Source organism: Pezoporus flaviventris, unplaced genomic scaffold (assembly GCF_033815535.1).
Source record: "Pezoporus flaviventris isolate CSIRO_AGI_PZ_B2104156 unplaced genomic scaffold, CSIRO_AGI_Pfla_v1 ptg000083l, whole genome shotgun sequence".
Lineage (NCBI taxonomy): Eukaryota > Metazoa > Chordata > Aves > Psittaciformes > Psittacidae > Pezoporus > Pezoporus flaviventris.
The window spans coordinates 11291108-11300764 of NW_026892631.1; the positions used below are offsets into that span (position 1 = coordinate 11291108).

Genomic DNA, 9657 nt, shown 5'->3' on the forward strand with positions numbered 1-9657 from the left:
CTAAGGTTTAGAGCCAAAGTAATTTCCCACCCCTTACAGGCTCCGGAAAGAACATGCTCCTGCCATCATAGGAGAACATTCTCAGACATCAGCTTGTCCAAACAGAATAAAAGCTGGGCATTTTCTAGCTTTAATAGACAGAGGTATTGTTCACTGCATAGGAATAACACAGAAAAGAACTCGTTTCACCCTTGAATAGCTAGTCTTGTCAGAGGCAGAGATTCAGAATATCCTTTTTTTCAGTCAGACATCCTTGAAGGATGCTACAACTTTGGTGAGCCAAGAAGAGTTAATCGATTAAGTTCCTTGTTCTCCTGGGAAAAGAAAAAGCATTTTCTCCATTGGGATTGCTGTAGCAGAACTGACAACAGATACTGATTCAGTGAACTGAAGAACACTGTTGGGAATACGTGACAGCTGAAGGCTTGTCTGAATCCTTGTCCAGCACAGACACAGGATCGTGCTGGGGTGATCCAAGTTTCCAGGATTCCATTAAGAAGTGACAACGCGACTCCAAACAAGCCAAGAAGTAATTTAGCCTTTTGCAGTTCTCAACCCAAAGGTAGATAGGCTCACTCTGAGAAGACACCCCTGAAAACAGGGTAAGCAAAAACAGTTTCAGCTGTCATGGTCTTACTGAGCTGCCTACAGCACCACTGGATTGCCTCCCTTCTGCCAGCCTCAGTGTTTTCTGTCTATTGGTTTACTCTCAATGTCGAGGGCATATTTGGCTTGGCCAAGAACATGGATCAAGGCAAGAACCTCTCCTCTGGCCTCAGGATATCCCATGGAATGGGGCAAAAATCAGGCTCCAGGACAGCTTTGTAGTAAAATAAGACAGATAACCTCCCAGGCCAGCAGAAACGTTCAAGTTCTCTCCTTAAAACAAGCAATAAGCTACTCACCAAAAATCTATCAAGACAAGCTTTAGCAGCAAGATAGGGCTGTTCTATGAGCCAACCACACCAAGTTTGTCACCTGGAAGAATTCTTCTTAACTTTGGCAGGTGAATGAAATAAACATCATCTGTTCTAGGCACTGGAATGAAGCTGGATGAACAGGTCTGCCAGCCTAACTTGCCAGTTCAGGGTTATTTCAGCCAAGACAACTTCTAGTCCACATACCTCCTTTCTACCCTGGTCACATTAATAAAAACCTTATTACCTGAAGGATTTAAGTAGAATACAATTCAAAATCATTAAAAGCTAGGAGAGTAAAGACACTGCTTAGTAACACAGGGCAAGATTTGTCACCATGTTGAGGTCTTAGACATTGAAATCCCTCCAAAAATTCAGCCAGGTTTGGTCATCATGGAGCACATCATTCCTTTGGCTCCTTGGACCTCTACCCTTGCTAGATTTAAGCAAATGGTTGGAAAGCTTCTATCCCTAACCTTTCCTCAACCTCCCTTCTTTCGAAAGGAAGGGGAAAAAACCTAACCTAGAAGACATTGTCTACCCTGGGGTGAACAGAGCAAGGGCCTTGAATTATTTTGAAGCTTTCTAGATACTCCTCCAAAAGGATAACCAACATTTAAAGCAGCTGGAAAAGCAAAGGTCAGTTACAAAGCCAGCATGCAAAGATGACTGACTCTTCAGTGAGAAACCCCTCCGAGCCCAGTGCAGCAACTGATGATCTCCAAGAGAGGGCAGTCTGAGACTAGAGACGATTCACAGGGAGTGCTGCTGTTACACCTGGGTTTTGCCCCATTTTATCGTAGGTACCTAAGAAGCCTGATGTCTAAATAGCACTGGCCATTAAATCTTGGCTACACGTCAAAGCTTACAAGTTAGCCTCCTGCAAGCTTCAAAGGGGAGGGAAACGTTAGATTCCTTTTACAGATGCTGTAACACAGGGAAAAGCATTCTGCATGTGGATTTAGTCCAACAAAAAAAAAAGCCTGCACTGAAACACATGCTCATCTTCAAACACACCATCAATTCTAAAGCAGTCAATGGCACATTTCTTTGCTTCCGAGTTCACCAGCAGCAAGATGATGGCGAGAGGCAATCGCACAGATCCTGCAAGGTCAGATACTAGTACAGCAAAACCAGCAACAACAAAATTGCAATTTAGGTACTGTTTTCCCCCCAAAGACAAAGGCTCTTCTGGGGTTTTTCTTATTTAATGTCACTATGAGCCAGCTAGACTGTGCCAGCCCTGCTGTCTACTTATCCCTCTTCTCTTTACTACCTAAACAAATAGGGAAAGAGAAAAGCACCAGACCAGAGTTCTCTCTACCTCTCCTCAAATCCTTAATGAAGGCCACCTGGAAAAGTTAACCCCAAAATCCAGTCCAGTACCTTCTTTCTTGCCAGTGAGCAGACTGGCTTCTAGAAAGAGGCAAACCCTTCTACTAGTTCCTACTGTTTCATCTGCTCTTGCCTTACAGGTGGCAAAGCTCACAGACATGTTCACCCCACTCAGAGGAACTGGAGGCCACCAAATTCCACCCCTTCAAACAGAATCACCCTCAGCATCTTAGAGGTGCACCTCACTCTTTTTCTCCACCTTTCTCTCTCCCAAACATTCACATGAAGCTTTGTTCATGTTGGTGACCAATTTCATTAAAGTCCAATTTTAGTGACCTGGTAAAAGAGGTCACACACTCAATGTTTTCTCTAGTAAGGTCAAACCACATGGATAGCAAGAGTCTCACAACAGCAGTTTGACTTGCTTGGGCAGAACACACAAAACAGAACACCAGGGGAGAAAATTCTTCAGAGACATTAAGTTCCCTGCTGTGATTTCAGGGCTGCAGATGAAAGCAAACACAGAACTGTTTTCTTCCTTGCCTCACTGAAGTACTCGGAAATCCTCCAAATTAACAAACACTCCACCAGCTTCTGTTGCCAACAGAACACCATGGGAAACCCCAAACAGCTCAGATCACAGTTGTTGCCCAGTGTGCATACCTGGTTGAATTCTGTGGCTGTAACAAGACTTTCACTGCTATACTATCCCATCTGCCTGGGCAGTGGCAATACTCCTGAGTACTTTTGCAAGCCAGAACAGCTACCACTGAGGTTTACAGAATGATTTCCACTGGTTTCAGTGAAAGCTGGACCAGGCTGTGTCATAGAAGCTGCCTGCATGGCAAGGTCCTTGGATGAAAGCACACAGAAAGGCTTTTAATATTCTCTTCACAACAATAAAAGCAACAACATACCTCAAGAGACCGTGGCTTTCAAGAAACCAAATTACTATTTCCCTAACACCCATCCAAGGCAGGGTATTTCAAGTGGTCTGAAGGAGTTGAGCCCATGGAGCACTAAGCAATGAGAAGGAATCCCCAAAGTATAGAGTTAATTAACCTAACCACAGCACTGCAAACACCTTTTTGGTTCATTAGAGAAAAGCCAAGAACACAAGTCTCTTTCCAAGACACAGTACACTTCTGCAGAGAGGTAAAGTGTCTCGCTTTTAAACAGACCACACATTGCAAAGCCAGCCCTATACAGCCAAACACACACACAAAGAAAAGGATAATTCAAGAACATTATAGTAATATAGGCCAGCTAGTTTGGGTCTTTAGAAAGAAAATGGAAGCTGATAAGGACCAGCGAGGTTTCAGGTGTGAGGCTGAGCCCACATGTAGCTGTGATTGGTAGCATACCAACTGCAGGCACTTACCCAATCAGGCCTCACGTCCCACCACTGAGATGGAGGACCAGCCATTCACACACACAAACACATGCTTTTTGCACCCTAATTTTGTACAACAGGGAGTCATCCCCACAACTTTATTGCAACTGGAAGCCTAAATCGCTCTGTAAAACCTACAAAGCGGTTTATAAAGCTGAAGAGAGCACCTAGCAGGACCTAAAACAGTTTTGTTCAGCAGAGCTTCTGTTAATCTAAAAGGTGTTAACAGCAGACCCAGTAGTCTTTTCTCCCCACTCCCTCTAAGCCCAGTGCACATACTGAAGAATCTAGCTACTCACAACTGCTAACAAGTAGAACTGGCCTTTAACCCAGTCCCAAAAATACTTGGAGCAAAAGCATCCAACCTAGAAGAGCAGCAGCACTTCACCTCAGCAGCAGAACTGTGTATAGCACTTTGCCACAGACAAATTATTCCATAGAACCAGGAGGGCAGAGTCCCCACCTCTGCCTTTACTGACACCCTCTTTCCCCCTGCTCTGCCTGCCAGGCTCAGGCTGGCCGGGAGCCCACCTGAGCACACAGGGGACCCTGCTGCGGCTCAGCAAAACCATCTTTTTCTCCTCCTATCCTACCTCACCCCTCGCATCAGACAAATCATTATTCACAAATTATTACGGGTTTTACCCGGACAACACTTCCGGCATCACGCAGATGTAAAATTAACGTTACACACATCAGGGTGCACAAACCCACCTGTAACACCCCTTTCTTCGCATTAAAAGGTTTGTATCACTCACCCCTGCACGGTGCCGAAGCTCTCCGAGGTTTCTTTGTCCCTTTCCAAGCAGGGATATCCCTCTGCTGTCGCTCCCCGTGCTCCCTGCTTGCCCTCGGAGCAGCCTGCCCTGCGGTGCCCGAGGCGGGCCGGGGCGGGGCTCCCGGTGCTGGGTCCCGAGGTTGTCCCGAGGCTATCCCAGGATACTCGAGCCCCGGGCAAAGCCTAAGGAGCCGCTGAGTCAGGCGAGCGTTGAGAACAGGAGCGCTGCTCGGACCGCCCCTAGCCTGGCTCGACCGGGTCAGCGCGAGCAGAGGGTCCCAGTGATGTACCTTGCCCTCTAACAAGTCTCAGCTGGGACTCATTTGAGCTGCTCAGCGCTGGGGGTGGAAACAGTGGATGATGGGCTGGCAAGATCTTCCTTTCCGTTGCACTGCCCTTTTTCTTGTCCCCTCTCCTTAGCCTTGCACTGCAAAGAAAGAACAACGTAAATAAGACAGAGGAAGGTTTTGAGCAGGTTTGTTAAGGCTGTGTAGAGGTGGGAGCTCAGCTTGGGCTCAGGGTGTCAATCTGAGGTCTGAAGTCACCGACTAACTGAAAAGAACCTGTGCAAAGCTCTTGCAACAGAACTGACCTCGCAGGCTTCTAAAACCCCCAGCTTTCGTACAGAAACACTGCTGGCTAGAGGGCCCCGGAATGAAGTTGCTAAATATGAAATGAGTTTCGGCTCGCTGGTGGGTTGGTGTCTTCCTTTCCCTTCCAAGCTCGCCCTTCGGTTTGGTGCAGGTGGTATCATTCTTATGGGAGAGCAATAGATAAATGCTGTTGAATGTAGCCTTGACTGTAGCAGGTAAATTGACAAACATTTTGTTTTGCCAGGATCAGTAATTCCCAATTCAGGTGCTAATAAATCACAAATCAGCTGCTGAAGCACATGGGAATTCGAATGTGTTATTTGTAATTGTGAAATTTGGGCTCTTTGGAGTGGCTTCTGGAACTCAGGGATAACTTTATGCTGCAACCCTGAGGGTGAAAAAGCTCTTGTTCTTGTGGTTCTCTTGAAATCAAACCAGCTGTAAAATACTGTCTCCTTTTAGGCTTAAAATAGCTGAAACCACCGGTTTCCTGTGGTTTCACAGGAAACCGTGTACTTTGTGATGAGTGTGCCTACTGTTGTAAAAGTAAGGGCACAGGGCACAGCCAGGCAGCTCAAAGGGTGTATTTGTCACTCCCGTGAAGGGCAAGAGCTGACCAAAGTGCAGAGGACCTGAAGCGTTTAAGGAGGAGCTTGGATTATTCTGTTCTATGCTGTATGGATACTTCTTAAGACTTCACCTACAATGATTTTCAGCAGTTTTTTGAGCTCTAGCTGCCAGAAGGCAGGCAGCTGCACAGAAATTGCCACTTAAAGAAAAACCTCTAGTTCTCATCAATGTGGGAGTATGTTTAAAAGTATAACATGGGTACCCATGAGGGCCGAGAGAGCACCTGTTAGGGACAGGCAAACCCATTTTCTTCCCTGATTAGGTGGGGATATGGGAATGTTTGGAATATGCCTGTATGGTGAGGCAGCTGTCTTAAGGCTATTTAGTATTATCTCCTGTGCGCAGTAAATAAAATGCAAAAGACTAATAACTCTTTCTGCCTCTCCCCGAAAGCTGGCATTGAAAGAGCTTCCAAAATAGCATTTCTGTGCAGACAGTGCTGTGGAACTTCTAGTGGTCTCACATCTGTGACTAACTGGGTTGGAACTAGATGAGCTTTGAGGTCCTTTCCAACCCAAACCATTACACCACAGATTCATGGAATGGTTTGGGCTAAAAGGGACCTTAAAGCTCATCGAGTTTGAACCCCCTGCTGTGGACAGGGACACCTTCCACTAGACCACGTTGCTCAAAGTGGAATAAAGGGGGAGAGTTCTATGGTTCTATATTTGTAGCTGTAATTTGACTTAATATTCATACAGATTCATACAACCTCTGTTGATTAAAATCCAAGAGTCACCAACAATGAAGAGAAGCATTCAAAGTCACTTGTGCTATTGCAAACCATATTTATATCCAGGCTATCTGCAGTGTTTTCAGATTCAGCAGAAAACAAAGGACAGACTTCTCTCCAGTGTTTGGGTGACATTCTCATTATTTTAGTGAAGGAAAAGCACAGATTTGAGAGCAGCTTATTTAGAGGTCTTCAGTCACTTAAAAAGAAGTAAAGTCGAATCACTGCCTTCCACAGAAATCCTAAAGTGCTGAAGGGGCCTGGGATTTCAGCAAGAGCTAATGGTTACTTTTGCTGGAAAAAGAGGAACTGCAGCTGGGTAAAGCTTTTATTCACTTATTTTTGATTGGTCTAGTTCTCTAAATGTGTGTATGTAAGCCTTAACTACAGCAAGCAATGTCTCATTGCCACTTTTGCGCATGGTAGCAAACAGATCATTAAATTCTCTCGAGCATCTCCCTCCATGCTAATAAACACAACTGTGAAACCTCTCTGTGATAATTCATTATAGGTAAGATCAAGTCACTGTGCTAATCCAAGGAGGCGAGATAAAATAGAAGATGTTCCAAAATGATTTCTTATTGTGTGTACCTTTATTTGCATAGATGAACGCTCCTGAATGATGCAAAACATGTTGGTGAGACAGCATGAAACCAGATGATGCCATTCAGTGACAATTTTCTTCAGGAAATCAGTTGGTTTTCCTTAAATAGGCATGTAATGATACTGAAATCCTGCATGTATGATTGGCGTAGTGATAATAAAAAAAGCAGCAAAAATGGGGCAAAAAGAGTAGAACAAGCAGCTTTTCTTAAGAAAATTTATTGTTATTTCTGTAATCTTGGAAAATAATTTTAAAAATGTAGTACACAATAGCAAAACAGAACAGGTAATGGGTTTGGAAAACGTAGAAGACCAGCTCCTTTAAAGTATAAATAACATGAAAGACGATGAAGCAGTAAAGGAACAAGGCATATTGGTTCGAGGGCTGGAGAACGTTTTGGAGTCCTTCGCTGACCTGCAGAAAAAGGAAAAGACACACATTGTGTCACACATCCACTCCATGCTTCTCTGAGCACACCTGGCCCTCTGGCACGCTCAGTTCATGAAAAGTTGCTGTGAGATATGCCAGCATGTGAATAGAAAGTGCATCAGCTATGCTGTGTTCAGTGGCAAATGTCACATCCCCACCAGACCCATAGCATAAGTTAAGCTTTTTCTCTTTGAAATGAAGGTGACTGACCTCATATTTACTGCAAGAACTAGTGTGCAGGTACACAAAGCAGGTCATGTGAAGTGAGTGCACATCCACGGTAAGGCTTTTGTGCATCTGTCTCTACATCTGTGGAATAAACTGTTGCCTATGGTTTTCCACTGTGTGGCCATTTCACACCTTTACACATGTTCATGGGCAATCTCTCAGGTCTTAATTTAATAAGAAAATCCAGTAGTTAATTTGTTTAATCCAGATGCATGTCAGTAATCTAGCAAAATATATACTGGACCTGATCCTCACTGTTTTTCTCTGATAGAACTTCACTGATTTCATAGGAACTACATTTACTTCACATAACTGTGAGATCCTATCCAGGACTATGGATTAGCTATATGAATAAATCAATAAATATATATGGAAAACTTCAGAGATTATCTGGTACGTAGCTCAGTGCCATTCTTGTGTGTGATCTGAGCTCCTATGTACAACCACAACATGCATGCTACAATGAGTGTGTAAAACATACCCTACTATCCTGTCCTGATTTAGAGCACAGAATCTGCAAGAGAAGGCAAACGCTGCAAGTACCTCTAAAACTCTGATGATTTAGAATCAGATACTCCTCTTAATCTCTCAGTCTAATGAGAAATTGCATTAAACTGGAGGAGAGTTGAGCCCACAGACAGCCAATGTGATCAGGAAGAGCCCAGGCAACCAAGAGTGGCAGCTGTGCCATTTGCTAAACTCTGCCAAATAGAATGGTCTCTTCTGGGCTGGACTACCGTTAACCACAGAGTCATATGCCTGAGCATACAATAACCTCATCTACTTCTGCAAAAAACAGGCTTGCCAAATCTGACTAATTGTCTATAAAACTTTCATTACTTTGGGAGGTTCTTTCATCCGATTATTTATTCATGCATTTATCATCTCAAGTCATCTAACTGTAACCCAGGAAATTGCTCCCACTAGCAATTTCTGTAGAAACAGAAACCTGATCAAAGTGGTGTTCAGAGCAATCCCTCTGATGGGGAGGGAGGAAGTAAGGAAAAAAAGTGTTCTTGGATCCTTACATCATACTCTTAATTGTGAGTTAACTGTTCTTTAATATATTTTATAGCAATGAATGTTGCCACAGGTCATATTCTACAGAGTGGAACAACTCCATTCTCCTTAAGTTTGTGTACAAGCTGTAAAGATCACCTAGTCAGGATTTTAAAAGAAGTCCCAGGACTACTCAACACCTAAAAGAATAAAATCTTGCAAACTGCTTAACATATTGTCCTGGGTTCATGTCATGTGAATGTTTCAGTCTTTACTGTGTTCATCCCTTTTTGTGTTTGCCTACTTACCGATCCTTTTACTGCCTGATGACGAATCTGCTCCATTCTCTCTTCATGAAGCCTTTGCTTTTCCTTATCCTCCTGTTCACATTTCAGTTTAGTCAGCACAAAATGCCACCTCAACTTCTCAAGCTCAAGATTAATTCCTGTGACCTTCTGGTCACAGACCTCCTCTGTTTCGGTGGACACTTCTGACTGCGAACTGCTGGTTTCTCCCATATCCAAACATCCTATAGGACGCTTAGCGTCCATGCTCTCCTTTTCATTGTTTGAACTGGAAGACAATGTTGAAGTGCCTGCGATGTCTTTCTGCAGTAAATTAGATAGAGGGAGGATAAATTAATATTTAAGCTGATAGTTGAAAATAGAATATGGTCATCTAAGTCAACCTGAATATTCGTTCAATTGATTATGCACACATTTGTATATTGACTCAAGAGTTACCTAAAATTCATTATTTCCCTTTAAAAATGGTGTTCCTAAAGTTGGAAATCTTCCATTGAATGTCGTCTTACAAAATATGACATATCCACCATATAAAAATTTTCTGATTTGAAAATGTGAAGAAAATTTTGACAACATTTAATGAGGGCCTGGCTGGTTAAAACCAAACAATATCTTTCCGCAGCTCAGATAAGGATGGCTTTTCTTTCCTGGAAATAAACCTTGTCTGAAAATCTACTTCAGCCTAGGGAGTTTCTTACTGCCTCCAGGATCAT

The 9657-nt window shown here is 43.5% G+C and overlaps 1 protein-coding gene across 1 annotated transcript; it reads right to left on the reverse strand.

Annotated features, from left to right (window-relative positions):
• Positions 1-6950: 6950 nt before the first annotated feature.
• Positions 6951-9657, reverse strand: LOC133280682 (transmembrane protein 247-like). The gene is made up of 3 exons (XM_061475601.1): positions 9643-9657; positions 8948-9247; positions 6951-7397 (listed from the first exon to the last, which is right to left on the reverse strand). The coding sequence occupies exons 1-3, from the start codon at positions 9655-9657 to the stop codon at positions 7191-7193; spliced, it is 522 nt and encodes a 173-aa protein (XP_061331585.1). The 3' UTR covers positions 6951-7190.

Bases quoted from the DNA above. Each gene is read 5' to 3' on its own strand.
- LOC133280682 (XM_061475601.1), bottom strand. The intron at 7,398-8,947 runs GTAAGTAGGCAA...CTTTTTCTGCAG, and splicing joins ATCAGGCAGTAAAAGGATCG to GTCAGCGAAGGACTCCAAAA.